Below are 21,927 nucleotides of genomic sequence, written 5' to 3' on the forward strand. Positions count from 1 at the left end.
AAACACAAATAAAGAAAAAAAGCTGATAAGTGGGTGACGAGTATACTTTAGATACCTAGAGATTCACTTTAACGACGAGTTAAATTTGAATTTAGTGATATAAAATAATTCTATACGAAAAACGATTCTAAGAGGTATTTTATGATATTATTGTGACTCAAGTAATATATTTAATATTATCCATTAGTACCTACTACAGTAGGTTAGATTCACTATTGTCAAAAATATTGAATTTTAAAATGTCATTGTGTGCATACAGTTTAATAATATACCTGCTCTAAAAGTTTCAAGTAACTTGCACAGTTAATGTTTTTAAATTACAACAAAATAGCTAGAATCGTTATTCTTGGTTTTAATATGTGATTAAGTCCAAATTTGAACTTAGAATTAATTTAAATAAATTATTAAAAAAACTGTGTTATTACTTATTATTGTGTCAATATTTAATTTTCAATGTTTTTTCTGGTAGCAAATCAGATATAGTTGGTACAATGGCAAGCCAAAAGTAAACATTTCAAAATAATGGGCAAAAACAAAAACCCGAAAAGCTTCGAAAAAACTAGATTTCGACGAAAATCTACGTATTTTAGAATTTACTATGGACACAATATAAACTTCAAAATATTTTCTACCTAAAACATCTTTTTGTGCTAATCAGACATTCAGTGACATTTTTATTTAGTTTTTTCAATGTATGTACTGTACATTTTTTATTTGTCAATAAAAACTTGAAAGCATAATACAATCTAGTCCTTAAATTAAGATAACAATTACATCATATTCAAAACAACGAAATTTTTATTAAAGCCGCAAAAATGTGTTAACAATGATAACAGTTAGAAAATATTTAAGGGTCATTAAAAATTGATGTCATTTTCCGGTAATTTTTTTTAAATTAAAAACTTATGAGTAAATACAAAATAATTGAACTTTTTCACGATTGTGGCAAATTTTTTCTAAATTCTAACTTCAGAAACTTATAATTAAATCATTTTTCTACTATAAAAAGTGTTTAAAGACAAAAAAAAAATTAGAAATCAATAAATTTATCACTCCATTAAGAAATCTAAAAGTATTTTATTACATGCTACTCAATAACACAAGTGTTGTTCTACACATAATTTCTGGATTTTCAATAATTTAATATTCCTTTAGTCGTTTTATACTAGTAATTAAGATTCGGTTATTGATGCCTTCAACAGCCTTTAAAAATACATTTGTGACATTAAAAACGAAAAATAATTGTCTGTAAATTAATCAATTTATTTTAGAACTATAAAAAAAGAAACAACCAGAAAAGTCCTTAAGACAAATATTAAATATATTATAAGATAATACTATAAGGTGCTCCGTGTATTAATTGTATATAGTACTATATACAATATATATCGTGTTATATATGCATGTGTGATTGTTAGGCCGGTTGGTGGGTGGGTGGGTGGTCAGAAGGACAATCAGGGAGTAGGGTGGGAGGGAGTGCAGTTCAACCAATAGGATTTTCGTTCATCCGATGCCCTGGTAGTAGTGACTATCTCCTTGAGCATTGAAATCATTCTATAGATGACCGTAGTTCCGCGTGATACCACCACACCAGACAGAAGTCCGGCTGATCTACTAAAAAGGCACACATAGTACGTTTCTCCACCATGGGACAATAACACGTAGACGTGAGAGGTTACATTTTCACAACCATTGGATAAGTAATTTCAGTGTTTAACGCTACGATCAATCAAAATTCAATTGCAAGATAGCTGGCAAAGAATCTGTTAATTATTTATAAGTTTTCGGTAAGTACTATATGTTTATTTACATAAAAATAGGTTGGTACTTACTTATAAGTTATACCTATGTTATAACGACACTCGTCGTTCGTCAGGTTTAAATAACTTAAATAATAAAATTGTTTTCCTTCTCAGTACTAAATTTACTTATTCACGAGTGAGTTTATTATTTTGTATGATGGGTGATAAATTGTGAGATACTAGTATGATTAACCTTTGTGTATAGCTAAATTAAACATAACTTGTGATTCCTTTTATGGTCGAGGGATGGAGGATGGAAATCTATTCTTAGGTTTGACTTCTAAGCCCTTATTGTTAATGTCTACTCATTCATTACAACTGTCGGTTTCTTGGGCTTAACATTAAAAGTATTACTTAATTATTACTAGGTACGTTAGATGTCATCACTAATTAGGTATATATTTTTATTTTATTTGTTGCACACACACACGCGCGCGCGCGCACACCCACATGCGCACGCACACGCACACACACGCGCACACGCACACACACGCGCACACACACACGCACGTACACACACACACGCGCGCTCGCGCGCACACACACACACACACACACACACACGCACACACACACACACACGCACACACGCACACACACGCATAATGTATTGATAGATTACTTTTAACAAATTGTACCTGCTGATATTTTTGATATATTGGTTTTAATGCAATCAATATTACAAATCTAAAATAGTTGAATAAATAAAGTTACTGTTGCAGTTAATAACTATATATTTTGTATTGTGATTACAGTTTATAATTGGCAGAATGCGTATTATACCGAAAATTGTACCACTGTTTATTTGTACCTTGGTATTCGTACCATTATGTTGGACAGGATCAAAAGATCCTTGTAAGTCTCAAGATCCTCAAATTCGTGATTTGTGTGAACTAGGTATAAATTATTATACAAAATTAGTTTTGATATTTTTAAAACAAGTTTTTTGTAATGACTAAATAGCGTTCACCTTTATTGTATAGAATTGGAGATAAACTCAACAAACTGGTACTCCAATCTCAGAATCTTTGATGTAAACGAAGAAATTCAAAATGCTGTCAATGGACTTGAAAAAAAATATGATTTGGAGAATATACTATTGGATGTCAGTGGTTGGACACTTGGAAGTCCAAACCATGGACAACTGATTGATTCTCAACCATCCAAAGATAGTTTTTCAGAATCTAGGAGAGCTGAAATAATTCTTGGAGTAACACGCAATCTAAAGAATACATATTGTTTAAAGTAAAGCATATTATAAATATTTCAATAAAAAAAAATATTTTTTACTAGAATAACATGCATACATTAAATCATTATTTCAGGCATGGGTTAAGTGATATAGAATGTGCCAAAGACTTAACGAAGGTGAAACTAACCAGGACAACTTTGAGTGATATGTGTTTGTCTGAGTATTATGACAAAACTTCGTGCATTAGGAAAAACTTAGATTACCGGAGTCCTGACGGTTCTTGTAACCACTTGAATCGTACCTCTTTGGGAAAGGCCACATCGCCATATAAACGTTTACTGTTTCCAAACTATACTGATGGTAATATTTTTTCTTTAATATCACACATCGCACGTAACATATTATATCTGCACACTTTTTATTATTAAAACATTAAGATATTCATAACACTCCTCCTTCTTGCACGAGCTTTTTGTTAATTATATACGACGTATTATAATTTACAATCTTGTGGATCTAATGCTATGATTTCATTAATCGTTCATACAGGTATTTACAATATGTCAGAAAAATTGCCCAATCCTAGATCACTGAGCATAAATCTTGTCAAAGACGAAAACTTGACTGATCCAGCAAAAACGATGATGATGGCGTACTGGACGATTTTCATAGGCCATGATCTATCACAGACGGTGGTTTCCACCTTGGGTAAGCACATTATATTCATAACCGTAGATATGTATATAATGATTGATCGTAACTAATGCAAGTGGGCGTATATTAAATTCATATAGGCAATACGAACTTGACTGTGAAATGTTGTCATGAAGAAAGCAGTATTCAATATGTTCTGAAAAAAAACATAGAGTCTTGTAAGCCCATATCGATACCGGATGAAGATAAAGTTTTTAAAGAGGAATCGCAACACTGCATGAACTACGTGCGTTCGCGGCCAGCGATGCGTTCCGATTGTACATTTGGACCCATGGAACAAGTAAAAGCCATATTATATAATATTATAACGAACAACTTATATTTTATATTTATTATAAGTATTGAAATTAGGTATAGTTATTACACGCAAAGAGACCATTTTGAGTGAATAGATCTGTGTGTGACTAGGATAGGCCAAATCCGTACAATAACGTACACAGAAAAACGAGTATGTTAAATAAATAATTGTAAATGTTGTCCCATTGGTTGATTTAACACGTCTTGTTTGTAATAATTATTTAAAAAGGGAAACAAATTTCAAAAACAGTGATCTTTAGGTTGTGCAAATATTTCCAGCATTTCAGTATTTCGAACTGATGTTGCAAAATCGCAGAATATTTTAAAATTCATAGTCACTATTTAAGACTTGTGTATGTTTTGCAGATGAACCAAGCTACTCATTATTTAGACGCGTCGATGATATACGGTACGACAGAACAACAGACGCTGTCGTTGCGGAAAATGAAAGGTGGTGAACTGTTGTCGAAAAATATTAATGTCACTGATAAGGATTTCTGGTTAATGCCGCTGGAAACCAATGAAACCAACGCTTGTCAGCGCGGCAACGGCACTTGCTTCAGGGCTGGTGATATCCGGGCAAACGCGCTTCCCCAACTTACTGTCCTTCACACATTGTGGATGAGGGAACACAACCGCATAAGCAGAGAACTAGTTCGCTTCAACCCGCACTGGAGTGACGAGCAAGTTTTCCAGGAGGCCAAGAAAATCGTGACGGGATTCATACAGCACATCACGTACAACGAGTGGCTGCCAGCGCTACTTGGCGTAAACTACACCAAGGATAACGGTCTGGGACTGTTAGAGAAAGGATACAACGACGCTTATAACGAGAGAAGCGACCCGTCCGTCAGCAACAGTTTCGCGAACGCGATTCTGCCGTTCGCCAATTCTATGCTCAGCGACAATATCAGGTACTGAATAGTGAATACCGGATAAATAATACAATACAATTGTAATCATCATTATTTTCTATGTGGGTAGTTCGTTGTGACAGTTTTTATAAAAGCCATGAACAATCGTTGTTATTCAAAAATTTGTCTATGGTAAATCTAAGACTCATGATAACAAACAACAATTATGTTTATTACAAACAGATTATTTCACACCGGTTACCGCGTTATTGGTTTTTGATTTTTAAACGGTGAACTTAACATTACTTTTTTTTAATAAAAATATAATGTATATTCTAAAAGCTTTGTGAACGTATAGGTTTTGGTATTTAGAAGGTGTCAAAATTCATTAAATTTATTCTCAGTTATCTATAATATTATTCTTACATATAATATATATATATTAATTATATACATATATATCATATATATCCCGATGTAAGTAACAATTTTCTGCGTAGGAACTTTAGATGATAAATAAACATATTATAGTAATTTTGACGTTTGAAAAAAAATAAATCTTTGTACAATGTACACATACAATGTCATTTATAATTATTGTTCATGTTTTTGTTTAGTTTGTACTCGGAAGACCGAGTGATCAACGGAAGTATTTCACTAAAAGAATATTACAATCAACCTGTTGATTTATTGACTAAGTACATCGATGAACTTATTAGAGGACTAACTACTCAGAATACACAAAAAGTCGATATGCTCTTTACACAAACGGTGGGTTCACAATCGAAATAAAACTTTTTTGTCATCATCAATGATAATTTGTCATATTTTATAATACATGTTAACACTTTTATTTTGTAAAACCGATTTCTTAATTTTTTTTTTAGATCACAAATCATTTATTCAGTATTGATCCAAATAATTCGATTGGAATGGACATTGTCAGCTTGGATATACAACGAAGCCGTGATCACGGTATTCCGAGCTACACACAATTTAGAAAATATTGTGGACTAAAAGATATAGAAAATGAGCAAGATTTATCTGAGATCATGATGGAAGGTGTAAGTTTGAATACAAAATTTAAATGTTATATAATAATATATTTACTGTACTGATTACTTTGTTTCTCCATGTTATATTTAGTTAGCTGATACATTATTGAAACAATACAAAACTTGGAACGATATAGATTTATTGATTGGTGCATTGTCTGAGAAACACGCCGATGAAGCAATGGTCGGCCCCACGATGAGGTGTATCATCAAAGAACAGTTTGTAAGAACTAGAAATGCAGATAGATATTTTTATGACTTACCAGGAGTATTCACCGAACGTAAGTATAACTAAATAATTTTCAATAAATGATCATAATTTAAACTAACCTTTTTTTTAAATTTAAGTTCAACTGGAAGAAATCAGAAAAATGACCCTTGCTAGAGTTATTTGTGAAAACTTCAATGATGTAAAAATGCTCCAGAAACAAGCATTTTTGAAACCGACTTCAACTGATGAATTACAACGTTGTGAGGACGGAATTATTCCGAAAATCTTTTTGATTCGTTGGGGAGAACTGGCGGTTGTACTCCCATAATAATATTGCACAAAACATTGATAAATTAAAAATTAAAAATTTATAATGTTTAGTAATTATATTTTTAACATTTAATAATCGCTTAACTATTAGAATCTTTTAACATAGCATATTTATTGCTTTTTAATAAATCCATTTAATATTAATTATACGTTGTCTCGTGTTGACATCTAATATTTTCAATAAATAATTATATTCATACATTTTATAAATATATTTTTTAATTCACAATAAATATGATTATAACATTCATTTTAATTGTCATCAGTATTTGAACTTTGATATTGTATGAGAAAACAAATTTAATTCAACTTCAAAAAATGTCTCTCACATGAACAACTTGTAACTGGGATAGTAGCAAATTCTTTTATAACTTGATATATATTATTATATATGATATCTCTTCCAGAATAATTCAACCCCCTTATACATTTTTTCAATAAGTCTGTGTTAACAAATTTTCTTGTTTACATAACAGATCATTTTAGTACTTTTTTTTAACTATACCTCATGGTTTTGCAATAACCTGTACAATAACCTTAGCAAATAGTTTTATATTGAGAACAGCAAACATTTTTTTCACATATCAAAATACTTTTGTTGGATAAATGAGCTCTCAAAACGTTTCTATGTGTCACTAATAACCTAATAATATTAACTAAATAAAAATAATTTAATGAACTATGTTTTATATAATACTTAAAAAGTGTTATTTTTTGCCAATTGTACTAAGAATTATGTAACTAGGTACCCACTTGTGTTTCAACATAAGTTCTGATTAATTTGCCATTATTTGTTTTAAATGATCATAAAAATTGTCTCATTGTCACACAAAATGTGCGTAGGAAAAAACTGGTCATCGCCTCGATCGAAAACAAAGGTAAAATTCCAATTTCTATACACCATACATACATACCCACAAGGCCACAAACACTCATATATATATATATATATATATATATAATACACAGTCAGTATTTAAGAAACATGAAAACACAACCGAACGTTTTTATAATGCCACTGGTTAGGATAATAATATATAATATGTTACTCATAATTAGACGTAGTCATTAGCGGTAAATGCAATAAGTAATAACTCGAAATTCGATACTTGCAGTGTATCTTGTGTACTTTCAACATTTACTGTAAGTGGTGAGTCATTTATAAATTATAATATATTGAGACTCTAATTAAATCAATTATTATCAACTAATGTGTAACATGCAAATCTATAGTTGTATAAACATATTTAATAATAACATGTTATAGCACAGCCAGTAGTAATGAAAATAAAAATAAAGAATACAAATCCAAAATTGAAAATATTTAATATCGTCAACTATGAAAATGCCAAAACTGACCATAGGGACTTTTTATTTCTTCCTCCGTTGTACAATTTTTAATAAACACATAATTATCGACAAAAACAGTCGACACGTTTTTTTTTTCGGTGTTATGACGAAATGATCTCAATGATAAAACTAATATACTACTTACTATAAAAAAACGCAATGATTACCTACCTATCTCTTGCTCTGGGAAGATTTTTAGAACTATCGAAATATATTCATTAAAATAAAATGCTTGATGCAGGTCCCTGGCAAATACTGTAATTTATTGTTACACAATTTGTAGTAATTATAACCACAATTTCGAAATTTGTATTTCCGAATTTTACTTATTAAATCAATGGTATAAGTATAATACGACACGCAGGAACATAATAAATTTAAGTAGTTGTTGTGAAATGTTTAAAGTTCTTACAGTTATTATATTTTATTGAATAACATATATTGTTAAAATATGACTGAAAAGTATTATTTTACATTTGTTTTTACATGCGTAGTGTTTGTTATAACATCGTTTAATCACATCTACTACTTATATTTAAGTCTACACTTACTTATTTCATACTATACATAATTTTAATGGTTGAGTAGATCAAAATTAAAATATTAATAATAATCATAGATTATAAAAATGAATGTTTGTGACTTTGTGAATTCGTGACATAAATATAGTTATGTCGACTCTTTGTCCGCTGAACCGATCTTGATTATATTTATATTTATAATCGTTATAGATATACCTACAAAGGTGAGTACCATATTATAGGCTATTTTTTCCACCAAAATTCAACCCCTATAACATGTTTTTATTTTCAGTTCACGAAAATCAATTTTGTTTATAGATGTATACCTGTATTGTTGCTATTGGTTACATGAAATAAAATATTTATTATAATAACTTTTTTTTTCAATTTGATACAAATTAATCTTAGGTAGGTTAGTGTACATTTTTTCTCGTTATAATCTGGACTTAAACCAAAAATAATAATATTGCTTACCGTTATATGAATATTAAACATTATGGTCGAATAACTGTTTAACGTTTTAAGAAGTTTAAACTTTATTCGAATAATGAATTTCAACGTTTCAAACTGTAAAACATTATTTTAATTATTAGTGTAACATTTGAAACTGAAGTTTTTTGATGAAGTTTTTTCTCTTTAGCGTTTGATAGTTAATACTATGCAAAATTACACAATATATAGAATTCAATATTAATTCAACATTTTCATTCTAGCATTATATATTTGTAATTGTTAAGAAGTTTTCATAAATGCAAATTAAAAAATAATTTTTAACGAGCGTTTAAACTTAGAATTTTGACAAAATTCGTAAAAATCACGAAAATTAGCAAACAATTTTGGTTTAAAAATAGGTACATAAAAAATGTTGTTTTTATAGCTAAGATTTAAAAATTTAAAAAAAGATTTCTTATAAAAATGTCTACTGATGGAAAGGCAAATTAATTTTTTATGAAAGTTTGAAGTTGAAATTTTTACAACATTGGATATTCACTCGATTTCTCTTGAAGTGCTTTTCTTATTTTGTTGTTATTTAAAAACAAAATTGTACTAAATTTTTAGATTCTGAACGGAGTGATAAAAGTATTGATTTGACAATGATGTGTGTTTTTTATTTTTTTTGTGACTGTCATCAAGGTTTACTGCAGTAAAAGTGCTTCGATTTTCTTCAAAAGCAACTTTTCTGGTAGGAAAGTGAATCTAGATGGTGCAATCCGGAGGACAAAATTTAAAGTTCCCAATAGTTGTCAAAATCAGCCCGAAAAAAACAAACAAAAATTGAAAAGTTTGAATTTTTACGCAAAACCAGTTTTCGAAAAAATCGATTTTGGTTTTTAATGCAACTCTAAAAAAACGATCGTAAATACATACAATTTTCACTGAATTTTGACTCATGTTGAAATATTTAAAGGCATGTGAAATTTTCAATTATTATTTGTTTTTTTTTGAACTAATGTCGATACAATTTTTTTCACTGTGACAAAAAACTTGTAAATGGAGCTTAGGATCGAACATTTGAAACATGTACAGTAGTACACTTAAGCGATTTTTTCCGTAACTAAAAACTCTAAAAATTATATAAATACAGTTATTTTTTAAAGTCATCTTAAGTTCAAATTTGGACAACATTGCATATTAACACAAAGAATAACATTTATCATTTAATTCGGTTCCAAAACAGCCCAATATTACATAGATATATTTAATATTTTTCTAGGATCACTGATAATTTAAGAATAATATTAGTTCGACTTACCGGTTACCTTATTAATAATAAGTAATAAGTAATAACAATATAAAATACCTTAGACTTACACACCGTCTCCGCTCAGAATGAATCTATACAATGATATCATATCATACAATTCAAATTTAATACCATCCATTACAGCGTCCTAATTGAGACCTAATTCACAGCATTGAACAGAGCGACATCCACTTGGTACCTAAGTAGAAATGTGGGTACCTCACTTTTTTAGTTATCGTTTTATGCTATAACTCGCTGGGTAATCATTTTTTGTTACAAGTTATTTCGAAATTATATATTAAATGCCGAATATATTTATATTTGAATATTTCATATATTTTATATTATTATGAAATGTATAAACATTAAAATATTAAAATCTTATACACATGCAGGAATACAGGATGACATAGAGAGGTAGATATGGTAGCCCGTAGGTATCATACTATTGATTAAATATATTTAAATGTATTTAATCAATGATTAAACATAGATATATAGATCTTTATTATCTATGGTACCATATTATTATTGATACTTATTTGTCTAACTTGTTTTAATAATATTATAACCATAATCCTGTAAGGTTCAGTTATTTTTACTTCTCACTCGAATTTATAATCTCCTGGTAATTCTCATAAGTCATAATTCAAAAGTGAATTTGTGATCCAGACATTAATAGAACAACAATAATATACAGTGAAAACTCTTAATAACGAAACTCTTTACAACGAAAAACTCTATATAACGTAAACATTACATAATAATGGTTGGTTTGCTATATAACCCATTAGACAATTCATTCTCTATAACGTATTAGTCACTATCAATAACGAAACAATATTTTATTTTTCATAATACAATTTACGAGTTATCGTATCTATTACATATATAAACTATAAAAATAATCGGCAATAATGCCGACATTTCCAAGAACGATTACATTCTTTCATTATTTGTAAAAATAATGATGTGTTTGATATATAATATTACACAGGTACATACCTTTATACATAAATAATTAAAATTTTGTTTTTTTTTAAACCCTCTCTATTACGAAAACTCTCTATAACGAAAGAAATCTCTTGGTCCCTTCAGATTCGTTATAAAGAGTTTTGACTGTAATATAATGCACATTTCATATACCATCACGTAAAATATATATTTTTTTGTCAATATTGACCACATAATATGTGAAGTATTACCGATGTATCGTTGGTGTTGGCCGAAGGTATTTTTGATGTGGCAGACCATACGTGTTTTTAAGTTTTGTAATTCGGTGTAAAGCCTTGGTACCCAATATTTAGTCACAGTTTTACAAAAATAACTATAGGTATTAAATAATTCACCGATAGTTATAATTTTATAAATATATTTTTTTTCTGGCAATGTTTTATTTCAGTCATTGATAAATTGTTTTCCGTTATGTTATTCGATATTAGTTATAATCGTTTATCGTTTCTGTTTCGTTATCCGCTATTCGATTTCAATCGTTTATCGTTTACCGATATGTTATCCGTTATTGATTCAATAGTTTTTCGAATCGTTCAACGTTTTACTTGCAACTTTATAAAAACATTTTGAAGTCCTTGTTATAATCATATAATACTACTATACCTAATACCTTTATTTATGCTTTTATTCAAGACTTTTTCAAGACATTTCTGCATCACCACAGCTGATTATAATATTATTCAATTTTCTTAGAACACATTGACAATATCCAAAAATGTTACTAGGTTATAAATATTGTGCTTTAATATTGGGTAGGATTTATATGTAGTAGTGTAGTATATTGTTGACAGTCGGCAGAGCACGAGACTCTTAATCTCGGGGTCGTGGGTTCGAGCCCCACGTTGGGCGCCACTGTCGTATATGCACTTTTTGAGTGATATAGATTGGATAGAAAGGAATACGGTAAATTGTATGACTACTCAAAAATTAAACAAATAATTTTACGGGTCGAAAACTCTTCCGTGTGCACGTCGATGGCACGCTCTCGACAACACACCCGGCGACGACGGGAACTCTTCATTCCTGCCCGTGCGGCCGTCTTATATCTAAGTAATTTTGTCACCTCAGCACACTTAGCTTCCCAGGCTTGACCTATTCTAATATCTTAATTGCTAAAGATTATGCTAAAATTACGCTGACGACTGTCAACAATATACTACAGTAGGAAGACGGTAAACTCAAAACAATTTATATTGTTGATCACTAGGTACTCTATATCCTACAAATGTATTTTAATTGAATAACACAGGCGTTTATATTCATTCTGTTTATCTATTTTATTTACATGTAAGTATATCTAAAATTGGTTTTGCGTCTATTGTGAAAAAGTGTAGCTAGCCAGCTGCTTTAATAAATATACGTATCATCACGCCAATCTAGTGCATAACCAGTGGCGTGTAACATAGGGTCCAAGTGTTGCTGAGGCAACACCTTAAATATGGGTGGGTGGGTATTGATAAAAGAAAAATAGGGCATTTTATAAGTCGGTATAACAGTATAATGAGGAGTAGGTCACCAACAATTATTAGAGCAACACCTATTTTTTTTATGATACACGCCACTGTGCATAACAATAACATGCGACATAAAATGATAGAGCGATAACGATACATTTTCAGTAAAAATTAAAAATACATAATAATAAATAATGTAAGATGAACCGTCACATTATGCATTTGTATGTGTGTTTGTTTGGCTAGTTGCCCGGGTGGGTGGAAGAGCTCTCATGATGTAGTTTAGGTGGGAGTGCTGGGTGGTAGGAGTGTAATTCCACCAATAGGAATATTATTTTTCCGAAGCTCCAGTATCAGTGATACTAACTGTACTCATATATACATCACCCCGATATCACGCGACACCACTGCCAACACACAAATGTCCAGTAGTAATAGGTACTTCGAGTTATGAGCAGGTACACTGAGCGCGTCTCTTCGTCATGCATTAATAACGCGTCGACGAACGTGAGCGGTTAAATAACCTCAATCATTAAATAAGGAATTTCATTCATCACAATCAATACAAGTTCAATCGTTGTCAAAGGATAGAGAACTGTTGATTTTACTATTCAAAATAAAACAAGTTAATGGTGAGTAAGTACCAAATGTTTATTTACAAACAAATAACTAAAATAAGTAGATTTATAGCGACACTTGTTTCCCGTCGGCTTTAAAAACTGAACACATAGATAACTTTAAACTGCTTCAGTTTATTACTTTTCCGTTAAAAGTTATTCAAATTTGTGTTCGTTATGTAATGGTTGATAAATAGTGGAAAACGGAATAAAAATGTATCTTTGTATGTAGCCACACCTATTAAATACATGCAAAGTGCGCACACACGAGCATTCACTGCATGGCACCTAAAAATCGTGACATTACATTAAAAATAAATATATTATATTTCTATATGTCTTATCATTAATTTTGCATTTAAAACCAGTCGAGATTTATTATATATAGACTAATGGGAGGAGTATGAACATAATTTAATGATACTTAATTTTTAACGTGGTATATAAGAGCTGATAATTTGGTGATACATTTTTAAGAAGTAAGCTATAAATGTATTTTAATGTAATAAATATTACATTTCTAATCATAGTTAAATAAATACCGTTATCGTTATCTATAGCTTATAATATTTATATATTTTTAATATGATTACAGTTTATGAAAATTATCAGAATGAGTACTACGATTATGATAGTGCGGTTGTTGATTTGTTCGGTGATATTCGTACTACCATATTGCAGAGGATCTAAAGATGAACATATTATTGATTTGTATGAACAAGGTATGACATAATAAATAAAACATACCTAATAGCTTAATCTTTTGTATTGATATTTTTAAAACAAGTCGATAACAACGAATAAATGATGTGTACATTGCATAGGTTTGGCGATAAACTCAACTAATTGGTACCTAAAACTCAATACTTCCGATATAAACGAAGAAATTCAAAAAGCTACCGAAATAATTGAAAACAGATATCGTTTGGAAGATACAATATTATCAAATATTAGTCAAATAACAATTGGAAGCCCTGTTCATGGACAGCTAATTGATTCTATGCCTTCCAAAGGCGGAAATTCAGCATCTCGATTTGCTGAAATTATAATTGAAGCTACACGCAGCCTGAAGAATACATATTGTCTAAAGTATGTACGCATTAATTAAATATCTCAATGAAAAAAAATATATATAAATTTTGCATGGTAATAATATGCATAAATTAATCTATAATTTCAGGCACGGGTTAAGTGATATACAGTGTGCCAAAGATTTAACGAAGGTGAATCTGACTGGGACAACTTTGGGTGAGATGTGTATGTCCGAGTATTACGATAAAATTCCGTGCGAAGTACCTCACTATCGTAATAATGACGGATCTTGTAGCAATTCGAAACATAAAAATTGGGGAAAGGCAAACACGCCTTATAAACGTTTGCTGTTTCCAGTCTACAAGGATGGTAATATTTCTTAATTTTGCATGATGCAAATCGCGCATAATTTATATGAATTAAAAACTTAAAGACTTATCATAGCACTTTTTCAGCTAGTACGTAACTTCTACTAAATACAAATTACGTATTATAATATTTACGTTCATGTTTATCTAATGCTATTATTTCATTAATTAATGACACAGGTATTTACGAAATGCCAAGCGAAGAAAAGCTTCCCAACCCTAGATCACTGAGCTTAAATCTTGTAAAAGACGAAATTTCGATAGATCAAGGAAAAACGATGATGGTGGCCTTCTGGATGATTTTCATAGCCCACGATCTATCACACACAGCAGTTTCCACCATGGGTAAACAAATTAAACATATAACCGTGTATGAATTGATTGATTTTAATTTTAATGCAAGTATGTTTGTTATACTCAAAGGGAAAGACAACAGATTTGTGAATTGTTGTGATAAAGACAAAAATATTCAATATACTCTGAACAAAAACATGAGGTCTTGCAAGCCAATACCGATACCGGATGATGACAAGTTTTTTAAACCGGAACCAAATGATTGCATGAACTACGTGCGTTCGCGGCCAGCGGTGCGTTCTGATTGTACATTTGGACCAATGGAACAAGTAACAGCAATATTAAATAATTACATATTGATAAAATAACATTATATTTGTATTATAATACCAATAAGAACAGACATAAAAAAGCCAGTTTGTTGCAAGTACACAAAAACTACAGAAACTAACAGAATATTTAAAAATTCGTTGCCCCTTAATAAGACGTATTTGTGTTTTATAGATGAACCAAGCTACCCATTATTTAGACGGGTCGATGATATACGGTTCGACGAAAGAACAAGAGTTGTCGTTGAGGGAGATGTCGTTCGGCAGGATGAAAGTAATGTCTATCGGGCCGGTATTTGAACAATCGTTTATGCCACCGGAAACCACCGATACTTACGCGTGTCAGAACGGCATCGGTACGTGCTTTAAGTCGGGCGACATCCGAGTAAACGCGTTTCCACAACTGATGGGCTTGTACACACTGTGGGTTAGGCATCACAACCGAATAGCGATTAATATAGCTGAAGCTAAGAGAGACTGGACTGATGAAAAAATTTTTCTCGAGGCCAAGCGTATCGTGGTTGCCAGCATACAGTACATCACGTACGTGGAATTTCTGCCGGCACTACTTGGCGTGCATTATGTCCATACGAACGGTTTGTTTATTCAACAACGTTCATCTTATATGCCAGCTACCCATTACGACGAGAATGAAGATCCGTCAGTCAGCAACGTGTTTGCGACCACCATACTACCGGTCGCCTATTCTATGATTAGCAATATTATAAGGTTGGGACATACCGCATATTTTATAAAATTACTATCATAATAATTATCAGGTATATGCAGAATGGTAATGTCGTGGTCACACTTTTTAAAATAACCATGAACAACAGTCGGTCGTTACAATCATTTCTTTGGAAAATATATAAGGTCAACGTGTACGTAATATAATATTTTCACTTTATTTCACCCCAATTTACTAGTTACATATATTCAAACGGTAACTTTTACGTTTTTAATTATTTTTTTCGGGGGAAAATTAATGTACCTATACAAGCTAGTATCATATTGAACGAATAATCTTAGAATTTCAGGTATTTACATTTAAATATTTAGTTAAGTATTTTTAGGTAGGTTACAAAATATATACAAATTGAGTATTTTACTTCAATACTCTTTATTTCATTTTGACAATAGATCAAAATATGCATACCAATATTGTACCTGCAGGAATCAATTAAAAATAACACTTATCTATATATATATAAAAATTAGTGTACATTTTGAATAAATTATATAACTCAAGATATACCAAACCGATTTCAATAAAAATTTCAGGGCATATTAAGATTAATATGTTAATGGTTTTTGTGAAGTTTGTACGCCGTGCGATAAGTTTTTCCGGAGTTATGGTCTCTTAATGTTTCGCGGTATGCGTTCACTTCGTCCGCCGAGTGCATAGAATTCATTTTAATAGAAAACAATAGGTAATCAATGAACGATGACCAGTTATGCCATGGATGTACTCCAATATATACTGTTGGGTGATATAATTACGGCCTACATTCTGTCGCCTTGGTCGTGGCATTTTTTACAAATAAAAATCAATTTGTATTGTTAATATATTAAATATTAATATGACCATACGAATAAATAAATAAATATGATAAAATAAATATTACAAACTAAAGAATAATGAATAATTACATAGAGTAATTTATAATAGGAAACAAACCAATTAACGATACCATGGATGTATATAATAGCTATTGGAGCACATAGTATAAAATATATATTATTTACTATATATATAGTATATTAGCTGAATTACCCGGCATTGCCCGGGAAAAACTCCTTTTAGGTGTAAAACGCTGTGAAAGCTATGTCTTTTTAAGTGTAAATTATATAATATTTTTAAGTGTAGCCACATCAGTCTAGAATTGAAGTAGTGTTGTTTGGACACCCCCTTCCATGAAGCCGTCCAATTTTTGTAAATTAATAACCATATTACTTATTGTATAGTATAATAGCTGGTTTACCCGGCTTAGCCCGGGAGGTATTCAACTATTTTATATAAAAAAATGAGGATGAAAAAACTACTATTTTCTTATATTGTACTTTTTTTATTTATTAATTTACATATTAACTCTGTACATATTTCTATTAAAGTAATAATACTTCTTTGTAAACAATATTTTTGTACTTTGGTGAGGCGCATACATATATAGATTTTTTGCCGAGCTGATACGGGAGCAAGCAACATAAAATTGTCCGTGGGTAAAACGGGGATTCGTGATGTCATGGCTTGCAACCTTCAGTGTCTGTCCCTGTGCCTTATTGATAGACATAGCAAAACAAAGCTTTATAGGAAATAAATTAATAAATAAAAAAGGTACAATATAAGAAAATAGTTGTTTTTTCATCCTCATTTTTTTTATATAAAATAGTTGAATACCTCTCGGGCTAAGCCGGGTAACCCGGCTATTATACTACACAATAAGTAATATGGTTATTAATTTACAAAAATTGGATGGCTTCATGGAAAGGGGTGTCCAAACAACCTAGACTGATGTGGCTACACTTAAAAATATTATATAATTTACACTTAAAAAGACATTGCTTTCACAGCGTTTTACACCTAAAAGAAGTTTTTCCCGGGCAACGCCGGGTAATTCAGCTAGTATAATATATAAGAATATTGTCGTCCGAAAAGAGTAAAATAATAAATCTGTATTTTATAAGGTTAGATGCTAGTTATAATTTTTGTTTATTTTTTTTAAATTTTTTGTTTAGGTTAAATCAGGAAAACACATTCAGACTCGAAGAAAAAGAAGCGGAATGGGATCACGGCAATTCGACGCATAAAGAATACTACGACCAACTGACACTTAAGGAATACTACAACAAACCTGTTGATATAAAGGATAACATAAATAACATTATAAAAGGACTAGCTTCGGAGAATGCACAAAACGTCGATATGCTGTTTACACAAACGGTGTGTTTATGAAATTCACTCAATATATGTTATAAACTTAACTTTTTTACAGCATCAATATTGCAGACGATATTACGTATATGTTCTATTCTTTTTTTTTTTTAATATTTGTTACAGATTACAAATCATTTATACAGTATTGGTACAAATAACTCGTTTGGAATGGACATGCTCAGCTTGGATATACAACGAAGCCGTGACCATGGTATTCCGAGCTACACACAATTTAGAAAATATTGTGGACTAAAAGATATAGAAAATGAACAAGATTTATCCGAGATAATGGGGGAAGGCGTAAGTTTGAAAACAAAATTTAAATTTAAAATAATGATCTACTTACTGCACTGATTACTTTCCGTTTGAATGTTTTAATAGTCAGCTGATAGATTATTGAAACTGTACAAAACTTGGAACGATATAGATTTGTTGGTTGGTGTATTGTTGGAAAAACACGCTGAAGACGCAATGGTTGGTCCTACGATGAGGTGTATCATCAGAGAACAGTTTGCAAGAACTAGAATTGCAGATAGTTATTTTTATGACAGAAGTCACATGTTCAACATACGTAAGTATAACTGAATAATTTTTAATGAATGATCATAAATTATGATTCATAATGTTAACAAATTTATTTTAAATTTCAGATCAACAGATGTCTTACATCAGAGAAATGGAACTGCGCCTGGTTTTATGCCTAAACACCGATGCTAAAGTGATGCAAGAATATGTATTTTTGAAACGGGAAGAAGAAAAGAAATGTTCTCAAGGTAAAGGTTTTTTTTCTAATTTCTATGATTATTATAGAATATAGATGGAAAAAAATGTATGTGTCGTATAGAAAAGAAACTAATTTTAAGTGATAAATCATAATATGATTAAATGATTTGAATTAAAGTCACAAGTTTATTATTTTGTGTTATAATACGTACATTTATCAAGTTGAAATATATTATAAATATTTCTACCATAATTTTGAATAAAAATTTTTCTTTATAAATTAACTCTCAAAAAAAATTGTACACGTTTAAATCTGGAAATGATATTGGTATCATCGTTCAGATAATAAATACGTTTTTTTACAATGTTATTTGTTTTTAAAATTATAAGTTTTATCATGTTTTTTATTTAATAATCAATTACAGTAAATAATCATTTTTAGAACTCTTTGAATTATGCATTAAGTTGCTGAATTATAAATATTTCAAATATTAATTTTAAGTTGAAATTATATTCATATTGGAATTTTATTTATATCAAAGTGTAATTTTGACATTTATTTGAAAACGGACGAATACTATTCTATTTTTGTTAGTTAATATTATTAAATGTAATAATTACAATGTATTTAATTCAAAGAGAATTCAGTATTTAATGTTAAGCTACATAAGGATTGTACTTATTTATAGTATTTCATTATATTCCGCACATATATCTATATATTTATTTGGAGACTAACGTAATAATTATTGTTCGGATTAGGGGAAAAAAATATAATCATTTATTAATTATATGATTGTGTAATAAATTTCTGTTCTTGTTGAAAACATATTTGCAAGTGTTCAACTCATTTTTTGTCAAGTACATTAGTATATTTATTAGTATAGCCATTTACTTGGGTAGTTTACTTTTCTACATACACAAGACGTGCTCGAGTATTGGCCTTTTTGACAAATACACCAGTCGTCGGAACTCGATACTGTGGTCACCGCTTAATGTAATCACTTTGGTACAGGACATGACTGATTACATAATCCGAATGATAACGCTAAATGAAAGTTGAAAAAGTAATAAAACATACGTTAAATAAAATTAAAATACTTTAATGTTGCGTCAAATTTAATACACACACAATTATTAAAAAATACTATCATTTAATTTATTATTTATATTTAAAGTATGTACTATATTTATAGCTATACAAAATTTAATGTTGTTTAAAAAAAATAATAAAATGTAAGTACATACGTGAATATTAACTTCTACTGACTTGAACAATATTTTTTTATTGATGTCTGTTTTTTAGTACCTTAAAAAGATCATTGATAAAATGTTCGTATTTGTAATGTAGTTAAAAATTATATGGATGATGTTGTGTCCCTCTTCGTAATACTCGAAGTGCCTCTCTCATTTCAAAATAATTTGGAGGTTTTTCAGTATTAGTTTGTGGCTCAACCTCAATCTCTTAATTTTCAATTTCTCCAGGTTCATTTGTTTGTGATAATACATGTAAAATTACCTCTTAGGTAAAATTTGATGTAATATGTAAATATGTAGACATTTTTATCTTTTTGTTACGAGCCATTTGACGAAAACTTTGATCGTGTGTTAAATATACTCGTACATACTGTTGTTTTTATGACTTCAAACTGATAACATTATCCTGCGTATTGATGGAAAAAGTCGACATAATTTACACATATAAATGGGTATATGGGCCCTGTCCGTACTTTCACTTTTCGATAACAATTATAAACGATTGATAACAGTGTTTGGCGCCGTTACCGATCCTACAATGATCGGCGGTTGTCGGCAACGACTCGCGTGTTGTGTTGTAGACAGGAGCGGAGTGGGTTACCCAAGTATATGCAAAATAATATCACGTCAGATAATTCTAAGGTGCTTATGACACCGATCGACAGAATATATTGACCAATACAAACATCAAATTAAATAATAATAATAATAAATTAACTGGTGGCATAGGGCGCCCAGGAATAATTACCAATACACACATATATATAAATAACAATATCGGTACACAATATAGTATAAAATTACAATAAACAATGATTTACAAAATGATGACGACCTGGTTCGTTGCAACTTGCCCGACGATGCCCGTAGCCTGGTCGATGATGGCAGGTTCTGGTGTGTGGCACAAAGAGACAGCAAATACGCAAAAAACGGTGGGCGGACAGATACGTGTGTCGGGCCCAACCGCTGGCAAAAGACAAAAACGGAAACCTTGTCGGTCAACGGTCTGGCTATCGCCAGACGAACTGTCGCCGGACACTGGGGGGGGGGGGACTTGCTAAAGTCGCTTTTATCTCCGTTACCCCGTGATGTCCGAAGAAAATGTATAAGTATATATTATTATATGGTCGAATCGCTCCGCGCTCGAACAAACGGCAACAGTGATTATAATAAGCGGTGACCACTGTACACGTAAATCACTCGAAATGAGTGATTATTGAAGTACTTGACAAGTACACCAGTAGAAATCCTGCTTAACACATAAAACCCGGGCTGAAAAAATGAGTATAAAAATTGCCAATTGTCGCCCTTGAAATATTATGTCTATTAATATATAATTAATAATTATACACGCGTTGTTTTAAAGTATAAGTAGGAGCGGATATCATTTAGATGAAAATATATGACAATGCAAATGAGTTAACTTCTATTCCTGTTTTTGGCAAAAGATCAATCCAGTTTTCTGAAAGTAGTCTGAAAAACAAATTAAGCACAACATTATATTTTAATATAGAATAGATAGTAATTTAGTAGTATACATATGGTTAAAATAAACCAAAATATAATCGCATATTACAGTAACATGACCATACAAATATTAGTACAGCCTAAGTATACAAAATACCTAAGATTGGTATATTATGCTACTAGAAGCAATATTCTTTATGGTATCGATATCCTTGAGGTCTAAGATTTTATCAATAATTTTATGTTAGATTATCAACATTTGATGAATTGGCTACTTATGTTTTAGATTTTGAGCGGAGCGATAAATATATTGATTTTACGATGATGTCTGTTTTTTATTTATTTATTTTTGTGTCTGTCATTACGG

At 30.5% G+C, this 21,927-nt stretch overlaps 2 protein-coding genes across 3 annotated transcripts; both read left to right on the top strand.

Annotated features, from left to right (window-relative positions):
- Positions 1-1,589: 1,589 nt before the first annotated feature.
- On the top strand, positions 1,590-6,530 carry LOC111034614 (peroxidase-like). Its single transcript, XM_022315903.1, has 11 exons — positions 1,590-1,787; positions 2,558-2,699; positions 2,786-3,047; positions 3,128-3,354; positions 3,544-3,702; positions 3,789-3,988; positions 4,372-4,919; positions 5,477-5,630; positions 5,747-5,923; positions 6,006-6,195; positions 6,263-6,530. The coding sequence occupies exons 2-11, from the start codon at positions 2,573-2,575 to the stop codon at positions 6,451-6,453; spliced, it is 2,235 nt and encodes a 744-aa protein (XP_022171595.1). The 5' UTR covers positions 1,590-1,787; positions 2,558-2,572; the 3' UTR covers positions 6,454-6,530.
- A 6,451-nt stretch (positions 6,531-12,981) lies between these two features.
- LOC111034617 (peroxidase-like) lies at positions 12,982-19,041 on the top strand. 2 transcript variants are annotated; one of them, XM_022315907.1, is made up of 11 exons: positions 12,982-13,174; positions 13,751-13,877; positions 13,980-14,244; positions 14,336-14,556; positions 14,736-14,900; positions 14,979-15,178; positions 15,354-15,907; positions 17,915-18,119; positions 18,237-18,413; positions 18,495-18,684; positions 18,764-19,041. In XM_022315907.1, the coding sequence occupies exons 2-11, from the start codon at positions 13,754-13,756 to the stop codon at positions 18,928-18,930; spliced, it is 2,268 nt and encodes a 755-aa protein (XP_022171599.1). In that variant the 5' UTR covers positions 12,982-13,174; positions 13,751-13,753; the 3' UTR covers positions 18,931-19,041. The 2 variants fall into 2 exon arrangements, with proteins under 2 accessions (XP_022171599.1, XP_022171598.1); XM_022315906.1 differs by having other exon boundaries at positions 12,982-13,170.
- Positions 19,042-21,927: the final 2,886 nt, after the last annotated feature.

This window comes from Myzus persicae, unplaced genomic scaffold (genome assembly GCF_001856785.1).
Source record: "Myzus persicae strain clone G006 unplaced genomic scaffold, MPER_G0061.0, whole genome shotgun sequence".
Classification (NCBI taxonomy): Eukaryota; Metazoa; Arthropoda; class Insecta; order Hemiptera; family Aphididae; genus Myzus; species Myzus persicae.

Bases quoted from the DNA above. Each gene is read 5' to 3' on its own strand.
- LOC111034614 (XM_022315903.1), top strand. From the start codon at position 2,573: ATGCGTATTATACCGAAAATTGTACCACTGTTTATTTGTACCTTGGTA. The intron at 3,703-3,788 runs GTAAGCACATTA...AAATTCATATAG, and splicing joins GACGGTGGTTTCCACCTTGG to GCAATACGAACTTGACTGTG. The intron at 5,924-6,005 runs GTAAGTTTGAAT...TGTTATATTTAG, and splicing joins CTGAGATCATGATGGAAGGT to TTAGCTGATACATTATTGAA.
- LOC111034617 (XM_022315906.1), top strand. The intron at 14,557-14,735 runs GTAATATTTCTT...TTAATGACACAG, and splicing joins GTTTCCAGTCTACAAGGATG to GTATTTACGAAATGCCAAGC. The intron at 14,901-14,978 runs GTAAACAAATTA...TTATACTCAAAG, and splicing joins CACAGCAGTTTCCACCATGG to GGAAAGACAACAGATTTGTG.